The 25867-nt window shown below is 50.0% G+C and overlaps 1 protein-coding gene and 1 long non-coding RNA gene across 6 annotated transcripts in view; one reads left to right on the top strand and one right to left on the bottom strand.

Annotated features, from left to right (window-relative positions):
• Positions 1-576: 576 nt before the first annotated feature.
• On the top strand, positions 577-4848 carry LOC140697463 (uncharacterized). The gene is made up of 3 exons (XR_012074601.1): positions 577-828; positions 1849-1958; positions 3530-4848. It is a non-coding gene; the product is annotated as an uncharacterized lncRNA (long non-coding RNA).
• Positions 4849-5353: 505 nt separating this feature from the next.
• Positions 5354-25867, bottom strand: part of GLI3 (GLI family zinc finger 3) — a 268288-nt gene continuing 247774 nt past the window's right edge. For all 5 annotated transcript variants that reach the window (XM_031679804.2, XM_072965244.1, XM_072965243.1 and 2 more), the window contains 5 exons: positions 21196-21345; positions 19989-20153; positions 14330-14620; positions 9745-10072; positions 5354-8863 (listed from right to left, as the gene is read on the bottom strand). In XM_031679804.2, the coding sequence (XP_031535664.2) occupies positions 6534-8863; positions 9745-10072; positions 14330-14620; positions 19989-20153; positions 21196-21345 (3264 nt within the window). In that variant the 3' untranslated portion in view covers positions 5354-6533. The remainder of the gene's footprint in view (positions 8864-9744; positions 10073-14329; positions 14621-19988; positions 20154-21195; positions 21346-25867) is intronic.

Genomic DNA, 25867 nt, shown 5'->3' on the forward strand with positions numbered 1-25867 from the left:
GGCTGGAGCCCACCTTCCCGGAGGACAGGGAGCAAATGGGGAGGGCCCTGGCTTGCCAGCCCCCCGCCCCGCCCTGCTTCCCTAAGGCACAGCAGCTCCCTGCCCTGGGTGAGCCCAAGGGCACTGCCTCCAGTCCCCCTCCCTGGCGCACACCACCCACCGTCACTGCCAGAAGGTATTTTTAAAAGGTATTTTCCCTGAAAAGGTCAAAGTCATCTCCCACCTGAGTCTTGCCCCCATTAAATCCAGTCTGGACCCTGTAGGGATGTGACAGGGAGTATGTACCTGTGAGCCTCACTCAGCATCACGCTGGTCCCTCCCATCTTCTGTTCCCTTCCTTGCTCTCCATTCGTTCTAAAGGCCCAGTTCAAGTTTACCGGCCTTCCTGACACATGCCAGACCCGTCTGTCTTCACAGGTCCAAGTCCTCGCCTCTGTCTAAACCTGCCCTCATCCCCCCACCCCCACCCCCCATTTCCCAGGGCCGGTATCCTTCTCAGAATCCAGGTAGCTCCGGTGACACTTGCTCCCTTCACTGTGACATCAGAGACCTCCTCTCTTCTGCCTCTTTCCTATTGGATGATGAACATGCGGTCCAGCCTCTTTCATTAAAGAAGAAAGGAAGGGAGGAAGGAGGGAAGGAGGATGGGAGAGAAGGAGGGAAAAAAGAAGGAAAAGAGGGAAGGAAAATGGAAGACAGGAAGGGGAACAACCACAAGAAAAATCAAACCTTCCGCCGCCCCTATCTCTTTCCTTGCTCTTGGAAATGGTGTATTTCTTGCTCTCCGAGGTGCACGTTTTCCCCACCTTGGCTAACATCGCTGAAATGGTAACGTGTCCCTTAGAGCAAAGCATGCATGCATCATGTCATAGCTTAATTGCAGTGCCTTTTCCTTCTCAGTGCGGACAAGGAGGAGCACGTGTCTTACTACTGATGGCATCTGGGATGATGACATGGGGCGTGCAGCTTGACAGAGGCCACCGAGTTCCCCTTTGCACTGTGTCATTTGATCCTCAATTGTTTTCAGCCCATTTCTGTTCCCACCATCCTATCGAGAAATGTTTCCCGGGGCGTCCTGAATCTCAAAACCAGTATTTTCCAGCCCACGTTTGACTGGACTGGCATGTTGTTTTTGACAGTATTGGCCCCCTGAAACTTGCCTGTCTTGCCTGCCTCCCTTGTGCCCTCCCTGTCTTTTGGTCCAGGGGATCAGTGTTCCTTGGGGTTTGTTTCACAGTCCTCTCTTTCTGTACCTGTGCTCGTTAATGGCGGTCTGACCCTTTGCTTCATCTGTCACCTGTATGCCAAAGGCTTCCAAGTCTGAGTTGATACTTGGATCTCTTTTCTGGGCACCTGCCTATAGTATGTCTCTCCTTCTATTTCATTCCTTAAACCAGAACCTCTCAATGTGGCACCATCTTCTCTCCAGGAGACGTGTGGCTATGTCCAGGGACATTTCTGGTTGTTACAGCTTTGGGAGGGATGCTGGTGGCATCCAGTGGGTATTGGATAAGGATGCCACTGGACAGCCTACAGAACATGAGACAGTCCCCCACCACAAAGAATTATCTGGCCCCAAACGTCAGTAATACTGAGGTTTGAGAAGCCCTGTTGTATGCACCTCAGTGCATAATGCGCCGGACTGAACACCGCTTGAACATCTCCCATTATGAGTCGCCATTGTATTCTGTGGTTACCTGTCTGTCCCTCCTACTGGGATACAAGCCTGTGGCCCCACTGCTCTAGCCATCTCCTCATCTCCAGTCCCTATTAAGGAATCTAAATGGGATGTGAGCTATCTAGGCAGGGCTGTGGGATTAATGGAATGTGTAACTGTTGTCTGCCCAGTATCCCCAGATAAGCTGTGAATTCTCCGAAGGCAGGAATCATGATAACTTACCACCAGGCACTGAGAAAGGATGGAAGCAGCGTGGGAGGCATGGAAGGTTCAGGGACAGGTGAGAGCCTTTGTAGAACCTAAAAGATTCCATGCCTCTGCTGGGTGAGTATGGGCTGATGCCTGTGGCCACACCATGTATGGAAAGGGGGGGAAAAGCCTAAAAACAATTTATATTCTGTGACTCTTTCTAAAAACGGTAGAGTTTGAATCACTCGGTAGAGAAGGCATAACCTCCATCTGTTGGTAAAATGAAATTTAAAAAATAACAAAAGCTAATATTAAAGGAGAGATGAGCTCAGATTGTATTTGGAAGAGCAAATATACTATAAAGTAAAATCTGTGAAAATTAATAAAAGGGAAACCTCAAGGAAAAACTGGAGTAGAGAAGGCTACCCCTCCTTGTCATTTACCCCAAACAGGAAGACATCAATTACAGAGCCCCACAGGACGTGACTGACTTGTACTCCCAAACAGGAAGTACACCCCCGGAGCCCTCTAGGAGGAGGAACACTTTCTTCCTGCCCATCAACAAACCCCGCTGATGGAAATGCAGGTCAGCCAATGAGGGGCTGTCATCAGCTGAATTCTTTACTATCCTCCAATGAGCTTCCGTTTTTCTCTTGTTAATGACCTTCGTGTCCCACCCTCCTTTTCAGAAAAGCCTTCACAAGGCCTTGGAGTCTCTCTCCGCTTGCTGGATGAGATGCCCGATCCATGGACAGCTTACTAAAGCCAATTAGATTTTCAGATTTACTCAGCTGAATGCTTTTTTGTTTTATTTTGGTTTTTTGTTTGTTGGTTGGTTTAAACAAATCCAAGGGGAAAAATTGCCAAGACAATAAAGAGAAAGCCACGGAGGACAAACGGATGGATGAATAAGGCGCTTTGGCATTTGGTTAAATTTTCCATCTTATCCTAGCATTCTCCTATTATATTCTGATTTGGGTAATATAGAAGGCGTTTGAACCCAAACTACTGAATATAAATCTCTATAAAATTGCAGCTTTGCCATTTTACCTCGTGCCCCACAGAGTTTGGCAAAGAGAGAAAAGGAAGAAAACCAATCACGGTTACAACTGGCGTGTGTCCCAGGTGCACATCCTCACACCACCACCGGCAGGTGCATCGTCTCGTTCCCCATCTAAGGGCTGAGGAATCTGGGTCTCACAGCCAAAGTGCCCCCAGCTCGTATGTGTTTGTGGGAGAGGGTCTGGGTCCAAAGGCAGGTTCTGGATTTTTCCAAAGAAAGCCCTTTTCCCATTCAACTAGAAATTAAACGAACAACCTACTAAACATTTCAGTACAAAGAGGGTTTTTTTTTTATTGACATTGTAAGAAACATCGTTCGTTCTCTTTGTTACAAAAAAGACTAAGTGGTTCTGAAAGCAAATGTAGAGTCCATGGGTGGCGGGGTCGCGGCCCTGGGCTTGAGGTGGGCGAGGGGGCATCGCATGGGCTGCGGGCTGATCCGAGGAAGACCCGGGGCCGGCCACGTCCAAACACTATGTCTACAATACTTAAATGTATTTACATGTGTTTCTCTTAAAAAAAGGATTACACATTTTATTTTTTAAAAAATCTAAAAAAGGTGAAAAAACTGAACTCGTATTTTATCTTACACGTTTGCAGGATACACAACAGTAACTCGTCAGAAGAGGACATCCTCTTATCAGTTTCAGACAACACGGGAAGCCCGGTGACAAGACAGCTCAGACTCCGCTACCATCGTCCTGTGCTCTCGACCGTGGAACGCACGGCCCCCAGCCCTGATCGGGCGACACCAACTGGTCCCTCGCTTTGACAAGATTAACATAAAATAAGGCACATACATCGCAAGAATCAAAACTCTGTAATTCGAGAGGGAGAGGGTGAGCGAATGTGTGAGGAGCAGGGACAGTCTAGTTAGTTATTTAGAAAAAAAAAAAACCAATGGATTGACAAAGACATGTTTCACACAGACGTTAAACAGGGGTACCGTGTATGAGCCTGCATCAAAAACTAGAAAGGGACACTGGTGAGTGGGTGTCATCTCCCTAAACGCAAGGGTTAGAGAGATGGGGAGAAGGCTGGAGGCTGGTCCCATCCTGGGAGATGTCAAGTCTACAGAGATCTCTGTCCACACGGGACACTCCTCAGTGGCCCCAAAAGACCTTTCTTCTACTGAACATCACAACTGGTCATCAGACTCTTGGAAAGGACACTTTTTTCTTCCCTCCCATCCTCTCCTCCATCCTTTTGAGGTTTCCCTTTGAGAGAAGCCAAATATTGAGCTGAAGTAGGAGTGTCTCCTACACCCCTAAAGGCAGGAGCAAGGAAGACAATTATGAAAAGAAAAATATAGGGGGTGACCTGGAGAATCACCAGAAACCAAAGGGAGGCACCAAATGACAACGGTGCTCATCCCTGGAGCTGTCCATCTTTCCGGGGTGGGGGGCAAAGGTGAGATGGGAAATTCTGGTCATTGAGAAATGCAGGTCACATCCAGGAATGCTACTGGGGCAAGGACTCAGATGGAGGAGGACACAGATTGGGCCAAGTTGCAAGAGCATGCCAAGGTAAGACCAGGACCTGGAAAGCATTTTGAGATCATGGAAAAAGGAAGTTCAGGGAATGGATGACTGATTCTGTGATGGGCATGACCTGTTTGAGGAAGACAGAAAAAGCCTTGATTTTCCACTGACAAGTGGCAGAGACTCAACTCGACCAGCTCCGATCACTACTTGCCTTTTGATTTGGGGCTCTGTTCCAAAGCGGATGCATCCTTTGATTTAAAAGAAAGTGCTACATGGGGGGTGGGGGTGGGGATGGAAGGAGAACCTCAGCCTCCCTCTGCTTTCATCTAGTTGAAAGCAAACCCAACTGTCTCAGCCACAAAGTCCCAACGGGCGATTTTACCTCCACACTGAGAGTCTTGGTCCAAACGAGAGAACATAAACATGAGAAAAATGGCTGGTCCTAATATCCTTTCTCCTATCTAATATTTTATTTGATTTTTGTCTCAGACTGATTTAAATGGCAAGAATCAAGAGACAAAAGTCACATCCTAGACTCACGAATTGCTTTGGACAAATCCAACTCCAGGGACAACAGGACAGAATACAGCAGGTAGTCTGAGGTGGCAATGTTTTAGTTGAATAGTTGACATATTTTTAAAAGTAAAAGGCTGTTTAATCCACATACTCTGTGCACACATAGTATGTCTTTTATGTGTAGCAACTGCACACGGGGAGTAGCTGCACTTGTTAAATCTTGGAGTGTTTTAATGCAAAACAAAAGTCCAGATTAAGTCCGCATTAAGGACAAAGTGCACAGAACATTTAACTTCTTAAAAGGATGCATCATATGATAAAGTGTTAAAAAAAAAAGGTATTTACACAGCTTCCCCCCTAATGCTGATACTAAAATTGTTGAAACAATTTATTCCAAATATCTTTGTGAGTTATTTGCTTCCACAGCTAAGACTGATAAATCCCCTAAAGTAGGGCACTTAGAATAGAAATATTCCTTCACCATAGTGGAATTAATAGATATTAATGACGTAGCCGGCTGTGGGATTTAATTACCTATATGCTCAGAACCTATAATCAATTCTGTTATCTGTAATAATGGGAGGGGGAAAGAGATGGAACTAAGTAAGAAATAGAGCAAACCCACAAATATTCCCCAAACTAATTCTACTGAATAGCTGGGATCTACAATCTGCCTAACTTCTTGCCAGAACGGATGAAAAGTAACCACGTGTCACCCAGTGCCCCTCCCCTCTCTCCCGGGAGCTCGGAACAGCACTGACGTCCAGGAGGTGTGAGAGGAGGCAGAGTGGGTAACTGAGGACTGACCATACGGACGGATCCACCCAAAGCACCTTTGTGAACGGGAGGAAAAATTTCAACCCCAACTGTGAGCAAACCATTTCATCTGCAAGAGCCCTCAGTGTCCACCTGTGTCTGACTGTCTCAAGTATGCCCTGAACTGAACTGGGGGCGAGGGGGCATGCCAAAAATCTGTCATCTCTGCTACAGTGCACCCACAAAAGACCCTCAAACTCACTATCCGTAATCTGATTCTTGTGCCCAACGTGGGAATTGAAAAAGCAAACAAAACAGAACGAAAAACCCCGAAACACAAAAACAAACGTTGCGCGCATGGAAAGGAAACTTTGAAAAGCTGGAGATGTAACCCCTCGGTCACAAGCACACCAACTCCTATTTCCTTTGAGTAACAGGGAAACATGTCAAATCCTTTCATGTGACCTCTCTTCGAAAAGAAAGAGCATGCACGTCACACATTTACACCGGTTTACTAAAAAAAAGGGGTGGGGGCTTACACTTTTTTGTTTTTTTTTTAAAAAGAGGGCATTTCGAGTCTAACAATACTGATTCAAAAACTGAAATGGAAGACAGTTTCTCCCTAGAATACTTTAGGGTTTTTCAGAGTCCTTTTCCATAAAAGGAATATACTTGAAACACATCCCAGTCAGGTGAGATGAGATTGCTAACATACATACAGAACTAAAAACAAAAACCAAAAACCAAAAAACAATAACAAAAAAAACCAAAAACCAAAAACCCGGGTCAATTTCATCTTTTAAACGCCTAAAGGTTCACGTCTCTTGGCAGTCCATTTTCCCTACCACCTACTGCATAACTGCCAGGAATTTGCTTTCCTCCGCGAGGGAAGTCAGCAGCGAGCTCATGTCCCCGATGGCCATGTTGGTGGTGCTCACGGACAGCGGGAGGGACGCTCGTGGCGTCGTGAGGCGGGAGGAGCTATGGGAGAGGTTCTGAATGATGCTCGGGCTCAGGGCTCCCGACATCAGGCTGGCGTGGTCCGCGTCGTCGATGATAGCATCGAAGTCAATCTGCACCCCTTCCAGGTCATGGCTGTCGAGGCTGTCAACTGTGCTGGTCACCTGGTTAGCACCTGGGGAAAGTAATTCCGAGTTTTCGGCGCTGGCCCCCTGGAGCAGGCAGTTGGCTTCCGAAATGGAGAAGGAACCAGTTTTCATGTCTTGCTGACTGAAGCCAACGGTTTGGTCATAGAACTGACCAGAGTAACTCTGCACGTTGGGACAGAGCTGATGGGCTTGCCCTGGCATCTCCATCTTGATGCCGTTCACCCTGCAGGTCTGACTTGTGTCACTGAGCTGTCCCGGCTGCAGAGCCAGGCCGCCCCTCGGCCCAGCCTGGCGCCGGCCGCCCCCGTAGCCGGCCCACGGCTGGTAGCCCCTGACCGCGGCCAAGCCTGGTGGCTGGCCGCCGACGCCGGGAGGCCCTGGCGGGCCGCTCTCCAGGCCCTGGTAGTTGTGGATGTGTGAGGTAGCACTACCCTGCCCTAGCATGTGCTGCCCGGGGCGGCCGGCCCCCTGGTGGTGCACGCTGTCGCCCAGAAGCTGATGAGCCAGGTACCCCTGTCCCACTGGGTCTTGGGTGGGCACCCCGCTCACCGTGCTGCCAGCTGGCTCACTGGGCGCCCCGGGCAGGCCGAAATCGGCCTGGCTCCCGCTCCCTTGCGCGGGGGCGCTTTTCAGCTTTGCCGCCTGAAGCCCGGCCCCGCAGGCCGCATCCAGCGAGCTGGGGACGCCGGGCTGCCTGGTCAGGCAGTTCCCGTACTGCTGGGCCTTGTAGGTCTGTTCGTGGAAGGCGGCTCCGCTGGGGCCAAGCCCGCCGCTGTGGCTCACCAAGTGCTCCGCGCCACCGAAGGGGCCGCCGTGCTCCCCGAGGGGCGGATACCCCCCAGCGGGGCCGGCCCCACCCCTCAAGGGATTCTGCGGGTGGACGCCCGGGTGGCTGTACATCCCGAAGGCTCGGGCCGGCTGCCCCGCGGGCCGCTGGCCGCACTTCAGCTTGGAGGAGGACAGGTCGGCGCTGCCCGAGCTGACTTCGTTCCACTGAATGGGCAGGTCGGACTTGCTGGCATCAGGGCAGGGCGGCTCCAGCCCGCGGTACTGCTGGCTGGCGTGGCCGGCGGGCAGCCCGAGCGGGTCAAAGTCGCCGGGCCCGGTCCCCAGGCCGAGCCCGTGGGGCACTTTGCTGTCATCGGAGACGGCACTCGGGAAGGGGTGCTCGTACCCCGCCTGGTGCTGGGAATTCAAATACTGCACCACGTCATCGGGCAGCAGGTCCTCATCGGGCAGGCTCACGTCGGGGTCCATGGTCAGGGACTCCAGGGTGACGTTCTCAGTAATGCTCGGGGGACAGGGCGACGAGTGGAAGTGGCGGGCCGGGCCCCCCTCGGGCCGGGTGTAGTTCTGCAGCACGAGGTTCCGCTTTTCCAGGGACGGAGGCAAGGCCGGAGGGTTGAAGCTGTTAAGGCTGCTGAACCGCTGCACCCGGGGCAGGGAGAGGCTCTCGGAGGCCGTCCGCACCGGGTCGCTGGCCCTTCTCAGGCCGTTGCCCGGCGCGTCCTGGGGCAGCAGGGGCCGCCGGCCGTAACCGTGACCGTGCGCCCCGCCGTCGCTGCATCTCCGGGGCGGGTGCACGGGCGGCAGCGTCCCCGCGGGCTCCCTGCCGTCGCCCAGCAGGGCCATGCGGGTCTTGAGGCTCATCCTCTCCATGTTGGGCAGCGGGGTGGGCGGCGGGCCGCCCGTGGCGGCGGCGTACTTGGCCTTCAGGCGGTACTGCTGGGCGGGCGTGAGGCTGAGCAGGCTGGGCAGGCCGTCGCCCTGGCTGGCCTCGCTGGAGCGGCGCGAGGCGTCGGTGGAGATGGGGTCGTACGAGTCGGCCACGCTCACGTTCTGGGGCCGCCCCTCGGCCTGGGACGCCTCGCTGGAGCGGCGGCTGGAGAAGCAGGGGGAGATGCCGGAGGAGCGGCGGCTGCTCAGGTAGGCGGAGCTGATGGTGCTGGTGGAGCTGTCCCTCCGGTTGAGCATGTTCAGCATGGTGATGTCCACGCCGGAGAGGTCGCTTCTGCTGGGGAGAAGGGGCGTGGGCCCGCCCAAACTGCAGCTGGTACCCGGCTGCGTGCCTGCGGGGAGAGAGGCGTTCATTCCGGGATGGCTTACCACAGGCGTGGACCAGCAGTGACTATTCTCCATTTCTCTGGGTCCCGCCTTGGCCGCCTCCGCCCTGAAGCGCCAAAGCATGCAGGTAGAGTCAGGGGATGGGTGAGGCTGGGTGCTAATAAAACTTTATTGATATAGCAGGTGGCAGGCTGTATGTGGCTGACCCCTGGCTTAAACAAAACAGTAACAACTAACTCCCTGGATGAGTTAAGCTCCTTCACAGGTGTAGTGCAAGGGCCAAATGGAAAACTCCAGGGAAGTATATGTATGGTGCTGAAGTTATAGGAAGTCCAGGGGCTAGAAGTGTTCTCGGAGTCTCATTTCCACACTCGGGGCTGCCTGTGACATCCCACAAAGGTGTCAAGCATATGATTTGGTGGTGGGGAGGTTTACCCTTAGGATATGCTCCAGGTGTGGAGTGTAAGCTCAGAAGCAAAGAAAAACTGCCAATGGGAAAGGCTGCCAGCCTTTCACCGAACTGAGCCAACATCAGTCAGAGTGGTTGGTTTCCTCCTAGTTGCAGACTGGAAACCAGTGACAGGTGCCAACCACAAATGCCTCTGCCACTGGGATTTCATCACCCTGGTCTAAGAGTTATGATTTCACCATCAGAATATGCCATGCACAGTCTTACTTTTTGTTTCACTACTACCCTCTTACTGCCTGCTTTCAAGATATGAACTCTCCAGAAAGGCAACACGAATATGTTTGGTTCCAGCATCATTTCAGGACCGGTGGGGAAACTAGCAAACAAAACCCCAAGGGCCCGGGTCCTCTCCGCGCTCTGGCTTCATCTGAAAGAAGAGAAAAGCCCGCACAGACACGAGGTCTGGCTGGAACTCACCGTTTCCTATGAGAGGAGAGATCGCAGGGGCTTTGGGGGGTAGAATGGGGTTCAGTCGCGGAAGCATTCCGTTCACTTGTTTGAGCCTTTCTAGTTTGACGTGCTCCATCCATTTGGTCCCTGCCGGGTTCCTCCGGACTTGCAAAGCGAGGGCTGTGGTTGCAGTGGAAATGGTCGAGTCCATGACTGGGGTTTCATCGATGGCACTGAGGTCGCCCACACCACCTCCATCGGTCAGAGGAAGCTCGAGCCCACTGTTGGAATAGTTGCTGATGGGGGACTGTTGGCTGCTGCATGAAGACTGACCACCAGGGCTTGGCTGAGATGTCTGTGGGGTCAAGGGCGAAGGAAAGAAACGTCACCCGAGTGATGCAGGCAAGGTGGCCGATGCTGAGGGATCACACAGACTCTCAGGGAGGTGGGGGTGATGAGAAGAACTGTGTTCTGGTGAATGGAGGTGGCCTCCCTGGATTGCAGTGACAGGTGGACCAGCAGCGGATGTGTGGTGGGGGGCAGTGGGCAGCAGGGAGTGCCAGATGTGGTGTAACAGCCATGGACCCCCCCCCCAGATGCCAACTCTACAAACACACCTCCTCAGTTCCCAGCTCACCTCCTCCATGACTTTATTCTTTGGGCAAATTCCATAGCCACTCTCAACCTCAGTTTTCTTATCCAAGAAATGGGGACCATGTATTTCTCCTAGGGGTTGTTGTGGGGCTTAGATTTGAAGGCCCCAGAGCACACAAAGTTCAAAAAGCACTGGATAACAGTCATTAATTGGCTTGGAGAGCATTAGCAGTTATTATAAGTGCTTTAGTCTTTGGAATATAAATGTGGTCCAGAAGCACACATGACCCCACTTCCAACAAGCACCTCTAAATCGTTCAGGGCTGATTCCCCAAGCTCTGGCAACCCTTCCCACTTCTTTCTACATTTTCTTGCTTTGTAGAATTCCAAGCAGGGTGTAGGTAAAGGCAGGGGAAACTGTGGTCACTTGGCTTTTGCTATAGCCAGAGGGGAGTCACCAGGGAAGTGACAGACATCTTCCCAGCCCCTTCATGTGCACCTTGCATTTCATTAGGAGAATCAGGCCGTGCTCCTTAACCCCGCCCAGGCGGACTGGGTAAGGCAATTCTGCAACTCAATGGGAGCTTAATCTAGTCTACTGGTTCTCAGTCAGGGAAAAGACCCCCTCCAGGCGCCCCTGGCAATAGGGACTGGAAAGCTCACTGTCCTCCTGTCTGGGAGAACTGGAAAAAGTGGCCTGCGCTGAGCAGTCCACACAACCTGGAACGCGTCCATCTAAAATCCCAGTGGTGCCCTGGTGGATTAACAGTCTGAGCCTTTTTGTACAGATAAGAAAAGTGATGTTCAGAGAAGTTCAGTGGCTGCCCAAAGTCACATAGTGAATGGTGTGACAGCCTCGACTCCCAGCTCAGCCCCACTCTGATTCTTCTGCGGCACCCTCTCCAGTGCTACCTAAAAACTGGAGCCTGATAGCAGCCCAAGAGCAGGGAGCAATAAGTACACACCTCGAGCCACAGTGCTGCCAGGAAGGGGTTTGGGCACAGGTCTTTCCCCCAGAACCCGTTACACTGTTTCTGTGACCACGGGACATACACTCAAGCAAATGGACACTTTCTAAGCGAGTGCCACATGGTACACTAAGTGTGTCCTGGGCAACCAAGCAGAGAAAAATAAGATACACAAATTTGATCGTAAACGCATGAAAGCTTCCTCAAGGTTTTACTTCTGCAGAGTCCCAGAAGGCCATACCACCTGCTTCTTCCCAAGGTCCTTAGATCATCCAGGGCTTTCAAGATGTCTTGGACTCTTGGACTGTCAAATCAGCACGTGTGTTTGTATATGTCCACACGAACCTGCGGACTCATGCTTCCCCAGGGCCCAGAGGAAGGCACAAATGCACTTAACAGTTAGAAAATGCTTAAAGGACCACAGGCATTTCAATACAGATTAAATTGCCAACAACAAATGCATCCAGATATTCCTCAAAGAGGGTGGTGCACGTCTGGTCCAAGAATAAATTTACGCTCGTCAATACGATAATTAAATGGTCTTTGAGAGCGTCTGCTTGGTCGGCCCCAGTGTGATGTGTTATGAAAACCTAGACAGATAGAACAATGAACTTCACCATCTAACCCCACATTTCCACATGCTGAATGTTCAAAACACACTGCTTCTAGGTTGGAAACACAGCTGAGGGACGTTCACTACCAAAGATACCACAAAGGACAGAAACGAAAGAAAAATGAAACCAATAAACATTAAGTGGTTAAAATGAAGACAAAACAGAACCAAAACAGCACAGAAGGCAAAATTCCCTCACCTTATTACCCACTGTCCTTAGGAAGTGAGAACAAGACATTTAGGAGCATGACACAGAAGAGATGTTGGATTGATAAGAAAAGAGAAGAAAGAATTTAATTTATAGCATGGCGATCAAATCAAAGACAAGCTTTTAAAGTAAGAATATTCGGACTGGAAATCCCGTGCGCATTCGTAAATGTCTATGAAGGTATCAACTGATATTTACGTGTGTGCGTAGATACATAAAACAGCCTCCCGAGGAAGCCTGACTGATTTTCAACCTCACTGAGCCTCAGTTTCCACACCTCTAAAATACAGTCAGGCCTCTGCCTCTGTGATCTCTTTCCAGCCCTGTATTTCTATGATTTGATTACTTATAAAACACTTCGCATGTAGAAATTTTCTTTTTAAATAACGGGTGTTCGGGGTGGGGGGAGATAAGTTTTCGGGTTTTTTGGTTCTTTTTTTTCTTCAAGTGTAGTCGGTTTACAAGGTTGTGTCAATTGCTGGTGTACAGCATACTGTTTCAGTCCTATGCATACAATACATCTGTTTGCTTTCATAGTCTTTTTCATTCTAGGTTACTAAGTTCTCTTGAGTTAGGGATGTATATTAAACGTGCAAGAGACTCTCGGCTGTTAGGATGTCCTAGGAGCACAAACCACTCAATGACACACAGAGACCACAAATTCACTTTCCTAGTTTCATTAAACACTTGAGGGTAAACTGTTGAATCTTTTGCACAATTATTATACAGGGGGACTGTATTTTAGGAAACTGACACATGCTCCTGAAAAACAAAATTATAGATGAACAAAGTATAGTGATCAGTCATAACCCATATATAAACTTTTTACTTTTGTTTTAAAGCAAAACCCTAACCCTAACCCTAACTGTAGCCCTAACTCTTTAAAAAAGCAAAGTACAGCTACCCACTGGGAAATAATGATAAATCTGGACAGTTTATTTGCATTACTTTTTGCTAGACTTAATACCACTTTCTAAGACCGTTAAGAGTTTAATGACAAACTCAGTAAGTCATTAAAATTCAATGAAGTCATTAAATTCCACACCGATGCTTCTGAAACTGTCTGTGCCTTAGTTCCTGCCCACACGTCCTGCCCCACAGTGACATCACTCAGGAATTCACAAGATGTCCATCCAGTTGCTGGACTTTCTAATTTTAAGCAAATACTTCCTTACACTGAGTAGAAATCTGCCTGCCTGATCATTTCCATGCATCTGGAAGTCTAAGCATGCGACCTCGACCTGGTACGTTTCTCCTGCATCCAGAGAACTGAGAGACTAGAACCCAAAACGCAGAGCGGGCTCCACGATCGATCTGCCAAATACACATGTACACAATCTCCTCTGACGGCTCCTCTTTTCATTTTCCTTGTTGTCTCTGGGGGAAATTTCAGATGTTTTATTACGCACGTGCCTAACACAAAATCACCAAGTGAAGCCAGAAAGAAGCTGCAACCGGAGCCTGTATCCTGTGCGTCATCAAACCCTGAGATGTTTGCCGATGACGTCTTTCAAACCCTCCCGTGCGCTCCACCTCCTTGGTTCAAGCCCCACTGCAGATATGGTTTCCAGGCTCTCGTCCACTCTCTAGGCTGGCATGGGAGTTGTCTTTTCTGAAGATCTAAACGATCCCTTTCTATCTTTTTATTCTGGCACATTCCCCGCGGCTTATGCTTGGCAACGCTGGGTCCTGCTCCGCAGCACACGCTCCATCCCCCCTCTGAGCGCTGACCCTGGCGGCCACCTCTCCTCGCATCCCGAGGGCACTGGCGGCTAGCTCCCCTCTGAATGCTCCCACACGGACCTGTGTTAATAAAGCCCCGTCACGCTGAGTTGTGCTTGCCTATCCCACTGGACTGGAAACCCCTAAACACGAGAGACCATGGCTGATTTATCTTGGAGTCATCAGGGCAGAGAAGTCAGAAGGACACGTTTCCAGAACACCTGAATAAACAGGGGGATGGCTGTGTCTGTCTACCTGCTGCCAGGCTTCCAGACCGACTTTCAAAACCGACCGGGAAGCCCCTCGGCTTTTCTGAGCTGAGCCCTGTGGTAGGCACAGGTCAGCCCTGGGGAAGCAACCCAGGTCAGTGAGCGCCGACCTCCTTCAAGCAGACAGAGCGGTGCGGTGAGGACGGGGCCGTGCCGCCCCTCCCTGTGCTGCCGCTGGTCCCTCTACTAAAGACGCGGGACAGCCTTGGGAAAGCCGGAAGGAAAGTGGATTACGTACCATAGGCTTCTCCGCCTTGACGGTTTTCGCTTGGAGGCGTTCTTCCCGCTTTGAGGTAGTGTTGCTGAGGTCCTTCTGCTCCCCGAGGGCTCCCTGAGTCTGCCGGCCGGGTGACCGGGACTGTGAGTGGCCCCCGGAGTCCCGCGGGGGCGGGGGCCGGGGGTGCACGTCCCCACGCTGCTTCTTGGTGACGTGAGCCTCTGGGCCGTGCACGGTCTTCACGTGTTTCCGGAGGGAGCTGGGGTCGGTGTAGCGCTTGGTGCAGCCGGGGATCTTGCACACGTACGGTTTCTGCCAAACGCCATGAGAACAGATCATTGTCAACGTGATTATCCCCAGCCCGGGTCTTCTGTGGTTACTCACTGTATTTGTAGTTCTTTCAAAGCACGTTCACAAGGCTTTGGGGTGTTCAAGACCCTCTAAATGATATGAAAGTTTAATAGAGACCGTTAGAACATTGTTCAGGGCTCATGGAATCTAGCTGAAATACGTTATTATTTTAGAGCGTGCTGAGGGAGCACTAAGAGCGTGTAAATCACGTTTATGTTCTTGGAATCATTGATCCTGTGAGCACGAAGAGGTATCACGGCGTCAGAGGGGCGCACAGTAGGTATCTGATGATAAAGATGGTGAAGAGGATGAGGATGGTGATGGTAACAGGAGAAGGCTTAAAGGATGTCCATCATTTAATGAGCAGAATGGGGGACCTTGTGTAAAGAAACTTCCTATGAATGTCCTGGTTCTCAGACCTCACACCACTCTACCTCCTTTGAAAACGTGCTCTCTACACATCAGCATAATTAAAAAACTGCCTACAGCCTCCCCTATGTTAGATATCCCTCAGTATGTTCCTTTGGGTTGTATTACAACTGTGTGGGGATGTTGAGGGCTCAGAATATCCAGAACCTTTCTTTTTTTCCTCTCTCTCTTTTTTTTAATTGAAGTACAGTCAGTTTACAACGTTGCATCAGTTTCTAGTGCACAGCAGAATGATTTAATCGTACATGTACATACATACATTCCTTTTCATATTCTTGTCCATTGTAGGTTACTACAAGGTATTGAATATAGTTCCCTGTGCTCTACATAGAACCTTGCTGTCTATCTATTTTATACACAGTAGGGTGTGTCTGCAAATCTCGAACTCCCAATTTCTCCCTTCCCACTCCCTTTCCCCTGGTAACCATGTTTGCTTCCTGTGTCTGTGAGTCTGTCTCTGTTTCTGATCTGCAAAGCTGGAAGCCCTGTTAGAATGTCCGCGAGTGCTCACTCGTAAACTGACGAGGGCTGATGGATGCTGTCCCGGAGACGAGGATTCCCGGACTGGGCTCTGCGCCTGAGGACTCAGCTCTATAGATGACTTCATGCTGATTTCATTTGCTACCTGGGTCAGTGATTAAGCTACAGATACAGTCATATAAATTTATACGGACCCTTATAGCTGAATATTTACTCAGATCACAGAACTGCTGGCATCGTGTTCGTGACCAACATCCGAACTGTGGTTTTGTTTATTTAGCTTGAAATACATTCATGGATATGCTTATATGAATATATATTTCTATCTATGTATCCCAGAAGATGAGCTATTAAGTAAACAATCATCATAAAAAGCATGATTAATGTAATGCATCTACTGTATTAAAATAAAAGACTCCCTGTCTTACAGAGCGATGCTTTTTCACTAAAAGCCCGAGAATGAACTGAGTGCTACCGAAAATGATGAAATGCCCTAATGTGGTGAAGTGAAGATCCCGAAGATTATCCTGAGAGACTTCACCTCCAAATATGAGATTCTTCCGGGTAGAATTGATTCCCATTAACTACGAATTACGTCTGTTCCGGAGCTTATGTGATTTGCCGCATATATATGTGATGAAATGAGCACCTCAAATTCTATGCATTAGGGACAGAAGAATGGCTCTGATGATCCGTGCTATTACCACACAGCGTCCGGCATCAGCCCGGGCTGGCCGACTGCGCTGATGCGACAGGCTGTTCCGCCGGCGGACAGACGGGAAGGTATGGGGCAGGGAGAGGGATGGCAAAGCCAGGCCAGCTTGACATTTTGAAGAGCTCCTCTTCCCGTAAAGACATGCACGTGTATAGTATGGGTTAGCTTGGAAACAAGGACACAGCTAGTCTACCTACTCATTTCATCAGCTCCTGCATTTCCAGGACCGACAGCACATCCGAGGACACGTGTGCCCTTGCATGTGGACATATATACCATCCACTTACAAAAATCCCCACGACCACAGGGGCAGGAAACTTACATTTCACAAACAAAACTTAGTTACGTAGCTTGGTCCCCCCAGTTTTGTCATGATCGATGATGGAAATGAAATATAACTGTAGGTGAAGGTAAGTGGTGTCAGGATTCTGAGTTACCCCCGTGTCCTGTCCTGGACAGTCAAGTTTTGGCATGGTCGTTGCCTTTTTGACCCTGAACTGAAAGGTATCTTGTGAAAGCAGGTGATACTTATTCTAGGTGACTCTGTAGAATTTACACAAATGCATTTTCCAATAAACATTTAATGATCCCTGCTATACGTGAGACTCCGTGAGCGCAAAGTTTCCTACGACAGGATTAAATCTCAAGGAATATAAAAGACGGTAGGAAAAATAAGACAGCATGAATTATCTACTATACAAAGTGTGAGTGCTCCAGAAAGATGTGGACAGAGAGGGACATTTTTCTCACTGGGGTGACAGTGTGAGGCTATCCGTTGTTAAATTTCTCTATCTGGGTATAACGCCCAGCTCATGAGGTCACAGTATGGGCTAAAGAAGGTCATGTACAGCATGTCAATGCTTACCACGATGTATGTGGGGCACAAAATAATTGCTCAAGAAATAGAGCTTTGATTAGGAAGAGACCCTGGATCCTGAAAGATGAACAAGGTTCTGAGGGATAAAAATGAGGGTAAGAGGATGCAAAAATAAAAAAAAAAGTATTCAGAGCAGAGGCCCAGCAGCAGGAGAGCTTCTGCATGAAAGCATGGCAGTTCAAGCACGGGCTTTCTGGAAGGTTCCATGCATGGTCACAAGGCTGAGGGGTCCAGGGAATGGGGAAAGGGGAGGCTTGGGTCTGGTGAGAGCAGATACAAGCCTGAGGGATCTAAACTTTTCTACAGGAACGAGGGGGCTGCTGGAACTTTCTGGAGAGGAAGATACAATGGAAACAGAGCTCAGGGCAACTGGCTTCATCTGGCTTTGGGAGGAAGGGAAGACGTGTGGTCTGGAGCAGGCAGCCCTGTCAAAGGCCACTGAGATGGCCAGTGGCCCTAAATGGGCAGGGCAACCACAGGGTGGGGGAGGCGAGACAGGCCAGCTTCCCGAGTGGGAATTACCCGCTCCGGGTTCTAGCCCACCCCCTCTGCCACGTCTACAATAGTAAAGTGCTTGGCAGGTAACAGCCAGCAGTATCTGTTCAGTGACAGAATGAAGAGAGAAATAAGAGGGCAAATAAGTGACAGAAGAGAATCTGGATTTATCTAGAATTATCTGATGACACAAATCTGGATTTCCTGGACATACTTAATTTTGGTGTCTCTGAAACTATCCCATCATTCATATGCAAGGCCAAGGCCTTTCTCTTTATGAAAGTGAGAAAAAATTTTTACGAGTTTGTGAATCAAATTTTTTTTATGAGTTTACGGTCAACATTAATAATTTATTTTCAGTAAACTGCTCAACATCGGTGACAACATAATTGACCAAGATGTGTTTTACTCTCACGATGGGTATTAAACTCGTACACAGCATTGGACTTTTTACCTCACAGGAGAATTCAAATGCAACTATAACACACTTCATTAAAGCAGACATGTCCACATATTTTAAGTCTATAAAAAGGTTAAAAGCTTCATAATTATGTTTATGGACATACATCACTAATCCTCACATACCCACTGCCCAAATTTCTCCACAAGCACAGGAGTGAATGTAGAGGAATGAAGAACCTCTAAATTTCTAGTTGTTCTTAAATACATGGAGTGTAAAGACATTAATTAAATTCTAAGTGAGGTTAACCAAATCCCCTAAAACATTTCAAACTGAGATACAGTTTGCATCCCAGAAATACAACCCTTTTAAATTGCACAATTCCGTGGCATTTCGTACACTCACAACCTTGTGCAATCGTCCCCACTATCAAATTCCAGAATATTTTCATCATCCCAAACAGAAACTCTGTTCCTCTTAGCAATCGCCCCTAATCCTTCTCCTCAACCCCCGCCTCTGGCAACTACTCAACTACTTCTGTCTCTGTTGGTCCATCTATCTTAGACTCCCTAAAACTTTGCACAAAACAGTACAGCAGCTTACACTGCAACTATTTTACATCGTAAAGGCATTTTCGACATAAAAAAAGGCGATGTGCCATCTTCTCTAAAACACCTTCCAATAATCGATCTACTGATTCTACGTGATTCTAACAGAATCAACTCTCCTTATTCCACTATGAATCTTTTGAAAAGAGTCTGTATATATGAACGCACATGTGTGAGTTCACGGGCCAGTGTGCTTTTCAGAGAGTGGGGTCAATCCCTTTGAGATGTTTCTGCTGTCAGCTCAGCTGAAGGGACTCTCATCTCTCCCACCTTCAAGCCAAAGAAAGGCCCATGAGCTGGATGGTGCACTTCCCTCAGATTCCCTCTCTCTCCATCTGAGATCATGAAAGGGCTTGCCTGGCACCTTATGGGGTCTGATAAGAGCCATGCAAGCTCAAAATGCTCCTCCTCTCACACACTGTCCAGCAAACTGATGACAGGCTTTGTGGGGCAAAACTACGTCTCATGTGAACAAATTCTGGTTAGCTGGCCTATTCCTAGCAAAACTCTGGGGAGCCTCTTTGCTCATTTCTGGATTCTTTACTGAGGCGCCAGAATTTGAGGTAGATTTTTAAGAAGTCGGAGGTCTGCAGGCAGGCGTGTATTAAAACGTAAGCAAAATGAGTCAGAGATCATTTCCATTCTTATGCTTCTCTGAAATTTTTTTTGGGGGGGGGGAACAAATCCGTGAAAAGAGCAGCAGCACAACCAGAACCACGTATGACCATGGAGCGAGCTTTACTCGGCATGTTATCTTAAATAACTGACTAGACACCATTCCGGGTTTCTGGGACTAGCTTCCAAGATCCTTTGGCATTTAGAAGGTCTGGAAATCCTATTTAGCCAAGGCTGGTTGCCCTGCAAAAGTCCCTTTTTGATCTAACGCGCTTGAGGATACCACCTGGAGAAAGCCAACGAGAGCGGCTGTCTTAGCAGTAAGCTGCCAGCTGTCAACGCCTCGCTTCTGAATTTAACCTCGGTGCTTTCGGGGCGGTCCATCGAATGCATTCCCGCTCTTCCAGGCAGAGGAAGCTGATGGGGATTCCAAGTTGAATGCTGCTGCTGTCTGACCGGTAGGGGCAGTTCTGCATAATGTATTACTTCCCCTCCTTCATCTGCCTCTTTCTCCAAACCTGGCCCAGGATTCATCCCTACCTCTGAGACCCCAAGCCTCAATCTTCACCCCCAGGACTACGCAGGCTGGGAGTGGCCGGGAGCAAGTACATTGGGACCGGCCCGCCTCTCCACATACGTTCCTTCTAGAGGGTTCTTTGTTTCCACCCACCAGCCCTGGGCCCGACGCGTGTCCCCCCAAGGAGCCTCACCTCATTGGAGTGTGTTCTGTTCTGGTGCTTGGCACGGTCAGAGGCGTTGGAGAAAGCCTTGTTACAGCCTTCGTGCTCACAGACATACGGTTTCTCTCCAGTGTGAGATCTCAAGTGTGTTTTCAAGTTTTCGAGTCTCGAGTAGGCCTTTGTGCAACCTTCAAACTGAGGACAACAGGTAAATCTGGATTACCCCACAACAATGATCGCTGATGCCGAACGCTCGCTTGGAGCTGATGAAAGACGGCCATTTTGAGGGTCAGCAGCTTTTCAAAACCAAGGAACAAAAAGTCCACTAAACTCTGCCTTTATTGGGATTCAGATGGGGCTCAGGGCCATTGGAGAGAAAGCGTTTTCAGGGCTAGTAAAAATCCTGGAGGGTTTTTTTTTTTAATAGGCCACTCCATGTGGACAATGCGTTTCATTTTCTGCTCATTCATCTCCTCGAATTCCCACTGATTTCAGATTCAGCACAAAGTTCATTAATATGGCTTTGTGTCCATACAAAGGCACAGCATTTGATCATGTTTGTAAAGGGCCTTTAAGATGTAAAGTACCAGGGCTGAGCGGTGCCCAGCGTGCCTGGCGGGCACCTTAGGGAAAGAAGGCTTAGCCTTGCAGGAATCCCAGCCTGCTTGGAGGTCTACACAGGACTATACGGGGGCAGACCAGGACAGCGGGGAAATACTGAAGCCACATGGGTTAGATTTTTTGAAACTCAATCTAAGCTTTTCAAGTGGAAACCGGCCCCTCCCTGTGCCCTCCGAGTCCTCTGGAGCAACAGGCGTTTGCACCAGGGCACATCCCAGCTGCCACCTGCCCGCCTGCCGCTCTCCAGAGCTGGGCTGTCAGACTCAGATGCTGCTAGCCACGTGGGGCTATTTAAATTTAAATTTTCAAAATGAAATTCAATTGAAAACATCAGGTCCTTGATGGCTCCAGTCACGTCTCCAAAGCACCCGTGGCTCACGGCTACCACGTTGGACGTGGCAGATCTAGGCCACTTCCTCCCAGCATCCCCCCAAAGCTCAGCGGTCAGCATTATTTCTCCATTTCGGAAACCCCTCTCAACGCCACAGGGGGGTTATCACCGCCCAGATGTGCCTCTGCTGAGCTGGCTCACCAGCCACACGGCCCTTGGAGTTGGGGGAAGGACCCTCAGGGGCAGGGCGCACCGCCTGTGGCCAGCCCGCCCCCCGGTACTCACAGTGCATTTGTGAGGTTTCTCTCCCGTGTGTCTCCTCATGTGCACCACCAGCATGTACTGGGCTTTGAAGGGCTTCTGCTCTCTTGAGCAATCCAGCCACCGGCACACGAACTCCTTCTTCTCGCCATGGATATGGTCGTTATTTATATGCTGGGGTTTGGAAAAAGGAAGAGAGGAAATAGAATGGAAATGTACTCCTCTTTTCCGCAGGCAACAGAAAGGAGAACCCCAAATATCCCAACTTTAAGTCCGGAAGACCCCGCGATGCTGTTCCTATACTGTAGATGATTCTGCCTTTGTTAGTGCTAGTTCTTCAGTAAATGTGCTCTGACAGATCGGGGAGGTGCATATCCTAACTAGCAGAGGGACACGGCTTGGATGAAGCCCGGGGTCCCCGAAAAAGTGCTGCAGGGGCACCTGAGGGGCGGAGCTGTGAGGTGAGGTGCGCCACGCGTGTCCTGTCTGGGCCTCTGTTACCCTTCACCTGCCAAGTCAGGGTCAAGGTGAACCGATCACAGAGGTGACCTCCAGCTCTCACGCCCTCCAGGCCTGGGGTAGCACCTCGGGCTAGTGCCGGGCCTCAGATTGCACAAAGGGCACACGTGCACGCGCGTGCGCGTGCGCGCGCGCACACACACACACACACACACACATCTGTAACAAGGAGCTAGAAAACACCAAAGCACTTTTTCCAATGACACTTTAGTCCCAATAATTAGTGACATCGCTTCTTGGATGAGAATCACAGAGAAATGCACCGGAAACTGGAGACACAGACCAGGCAATCTTGGCTGTCCTCACGTATAACAGAAAGGAAAGGCCGACTGAGGTACTTTCCAGCCCTACCAGTCTGTTAGTTGGATTTTTTTAAGTGAAGGGGAATTTCCCTAGATTCCTCATCAGTTCAAAGGTTTAGAATCACTTTTTATGTAGTTCCTTGGATTCATACACCCGGTGTCCTCCAACAGGGAGACGTGAGAAACTTATAGGGGCGCCAGTGGAAGAGGTGAGTCTCCATTTGAACCAAATTGAAGTCAACTCCAGGAGGATGAGTATGTGGTTTTAACGTCCCGTTGTGGATGATGGGGGAAGTCTGTGTCCTGTGTTTATCCTGTTGGGCTGACTGGCCACTCCGCACTCTATCGGCCTAAATGCAAAGTCTTTGTGAGCCTTTTCTCAAACATCCGTAGAAACACATCACTAGTAAGCATGTGCAGTAAGAGGAAGCTCCCCCCCCCCGGTTCCCTGGGCTGCGCAGCAGTGACACAGCGTTTAATTACTCTCCTGCTGGGCTCTGGCTCCTAAGTGAGTGGTCGCTGGGGTCCTGAGGGTACAATTCCACCGTGAAAGTCACAGGCTGTTCCCAGCTATTCCACTAGGCGGCTGGATGCTGCAGGGAAAAAGAAAAGCAGTCTGCTGTGCTGCTTCTGGGGTTTAACACTGAATGAGGGCAGAGAAAAGCGCTTATGGTGCCCTCTCTTCTCCTGGAACAGCTCTCAGAAAGCCCGCGGGTCGGAGAGCGTGGGGGACACAGCCCAGGGCGCAGGCAGACACCCCGGGTCCTTTCAGGAGCTCTGATCACGACGAGGAGACCACACAGAACCATCCGGCTCACGACGGCGGCGCAAGCCCACGGCAAACATGTGCACTTCGTCCCCAAAGCCCACTGCCCGAAGCATAAGTGTTTCTTAAAAGGGATGCTGGGGCACGAGAGTGGAGGAGAGGAACAGATGTGCCGGCCCGGGGACCGCATGCAGTCTTTAAATGCCTGCGTGGAGAACAGGTCTGCAGTCCTCCCACGGCGCCCAGGGTGGCCCCAGGGGACGCGGAAGCCCAGTCTTCAAGCCCACATAATACAGAGAGGTTCTACGAATTCTCCTTTCCAGGGAACGGAAAATGAATGCTCGCACAAATCCACTCCATAAAAATTGCTCTTGGTTCCGTGGTTTTTTTTCCCCCAAGTTATTAGACATTGAGCTCCTGGGACTGATCCACGAAAGAAAAAGAAGGAAGGATGGGAGGGAGGGAACGAGGAAGCGAGGAAGGAGGCAGGCAAAGTTAAAATTGGAAAACTGCCTTAGAATGTGGGTTGAGTCGACTTCCTTGAGCCAGGACCCACGTCTCTGGGTTCTCCATGCTCAGCCACCGACAGGTGGCCCTGGTACTTGGCAGGCCCTTCGTAAGTATCTGTTGGATTGACTGGCTCCTGTGATAAACTGAACTGTCACTGAAATCATACCTGATGCTCTGCCCTTCTGACTTCAACTGCCTTTCACCTGGTACCCGTCCAATAAGATTATAACGCAAGGTGTTATATTACTTTAAAATAATATATTATCAAGAAGTCAAAAGGATTTGAAAGAGAGCCACATGCAAACCCTGTCTTGCTGGGGGGAATATAAGAGGGGCTCTGGGACTGCAACATTTCGTTCATCACCCATGTATTTATACGGACGCGCTGAGGACCATCCCACGCCAAGCCCTGGGCTGGAGAATTAGACAGACAGGATTCCTGCCCTGAGGAAATGACAGTCTACTGAAGGGAAACAGATAATGACTTAAATGTCTGTGCAATGACAGTTGTGGTCAGCGTTCTTAAGAGAACCAGGAGGGTGTTATAAACACAGTTCATAGGGGGTCCCAAACCTGTGGGGAGCACCAGAGACCATGGTCAGCTTCTCCAGAGAAGTGGCATTGAAAGTAGGACCTGAGGGATGGGGGGAGACCTGGCAGGTGTGCAGGTGAGGATGGGAATGGGGAGAAAGATGGACAGAAGCCCCCAGAGAAGGATAGAGTTGGTGCCTTCGAGGAACAGGGGGAGGAACATGCAGGGCAGGAGAGACTGGGCCAGGCAGATGCAGGTGCCTCCCAGCACTGCCCTGTTGGACACAGGATGAAGGCACCAGTTCCCAGGCACCCAGCAGTACCGCCGAGGTAGCCAAGCCTGGGGCCATGTAGGAAGCAGTGTGCCGGGTCCGGTGGGCTAGACCCTGGGACAGAACTCGAGTACACGCCATCAGAAAGCCAGCACTTGGACGCCTGCCCCAGGAGAACTGGCGTTACTCAGGGGAACGAGGATGGCCAACAGTGAAGGCGCCAGCAGCAGCTGGTGAAGTAGCGGCCTCTTGCCTCTTGCCCTTCCCGTTATGCTGGAGGAGCCAGAGTCCGGGGGTGCGGAGAGGGAAGGGGCCCCCTCCTCTAGGTGGGTGGGCTGGCAGAGGATGAGAAAGCAGCCCGCCAGCCCCCTAGAGCGGTGAGCCTGGCCGGTATAAGGGACGGAAGGCTCTGAGTGGACAGGAGGTGGGAGGTTTAAACCAGATGGGACTTGAGTAGCAAAAAGCGACTGGGAAGTTGTGAAAGCTGCCCGCCAGGATGCTGACAGATCCACCACGAAGCTGGGAGGCGAGAACGGACCACGGGCTGCTGAGGGCTGGGACTGAAAATCAAATTCTCATATGAATACCTGGCCAGGTCTCATCAGCCTTGGCCTCTGGGACAATGTCTGAAAATCCTAGTGGCGGGAATCCAGTGCCAATCAGTAAACACAACACCCAGGGTCGTCTCCAGATGGGGACAGTGGAAGCAACTTCACTTTCAGCAAGGTTGGCCTTTTGGGACTGTTCCCTTCTGCTTTGGTGAGGAGACCTACGTCCTGTCTAAGAAGCTTTTGTCATTTTCTAAAACTACTCTTGAGGGCCAGCTTGGATTGAGACCACAAGTTATTTTTCTTGCAATGAGATTCTCTGACCTCGGCCAGCAGCGACCTGGTCCACCTTGCTTGTCTGTAGGGTCCGGATGCTGAGCACAGGACATAATCAATTACTCTAGAGAAACAGAAATCTCCCTGCCTATTCAGGTAATTCAAATGCATTTTGAGCTGATATGTCCTAGATATCAGGTGAAACTTAAAATTCTAAGAAATCATAGGCTTTCCCTGTCCATGTATCCTAAATATTTACTCTGCTTTAAAAAGCTGCTCTGGCTTCTGCGGCCAGTGCTCATCTAAGGGCAGATCTTCCATCACAGAGGAAAGAGCATGGGGGCGGGGGGCAGGAGGAAGCATCCCAGACCAAGTTCTGATGAGCTGTGTACCTTCAGACAGGTCAGTTCACCTTTTGGGACCTTAATTTTCTCATCTGTAAAATTAGGGCGTGATGAACAATGTCAGGTGTCCACAAACATTTTCTGTAAAAAAGCCGGAGAGTAAATATTTGGCGATTTGCAGGCCAAGAAGTGTCCCCAGGGCTCCTCACCTCTGTCGCGTTTCAGGAGAACAGCGTGAACCACACGTATGTGAATGGGTACCGCCGTTGGTTTACAGACACTGAAATAGACACGTGTCCTGAAATTTTCATATTCTTTACAAGTTTTTTTCCCCAATTATTTAAAACTGTCAAATCCTAGCTCCTTGGCTGGACAAACGCAAGCAGTAGCCAGATTTGGCCTGCAGGCCATTCGTTTGCTCTCCCCTGAACTGGATGACTTCAAAGTTTCCTTCCTGGGCTAACAGAGCTGTTGACATTCCCGGGAAGGCTGGCTCCTGAGCCCGAGGAAGCAAAATTAGAAGAGGGTATGTTTCAGCGCCAGAGAAAAGAGGAGGCAGTAGGAAAGAAAAACAGTCAGGGTCCTAGGCTAACGCGAGGGGAGGGAGCTGGCCAGACAGACATCCCAC

Source organism: Vicugna pacos, chromosome 7 (assembly GCF_048564905.1).
Source record: "Vicugna pacos chromosome 7, VicPac4, whole genome shotgun sequence".
Lineage (NCBI taxonomy): Eukaryota > Metazoa > Chordata > Mammalia > Artiodactyla > Camelidae > Vicugna > Vicugna pacos.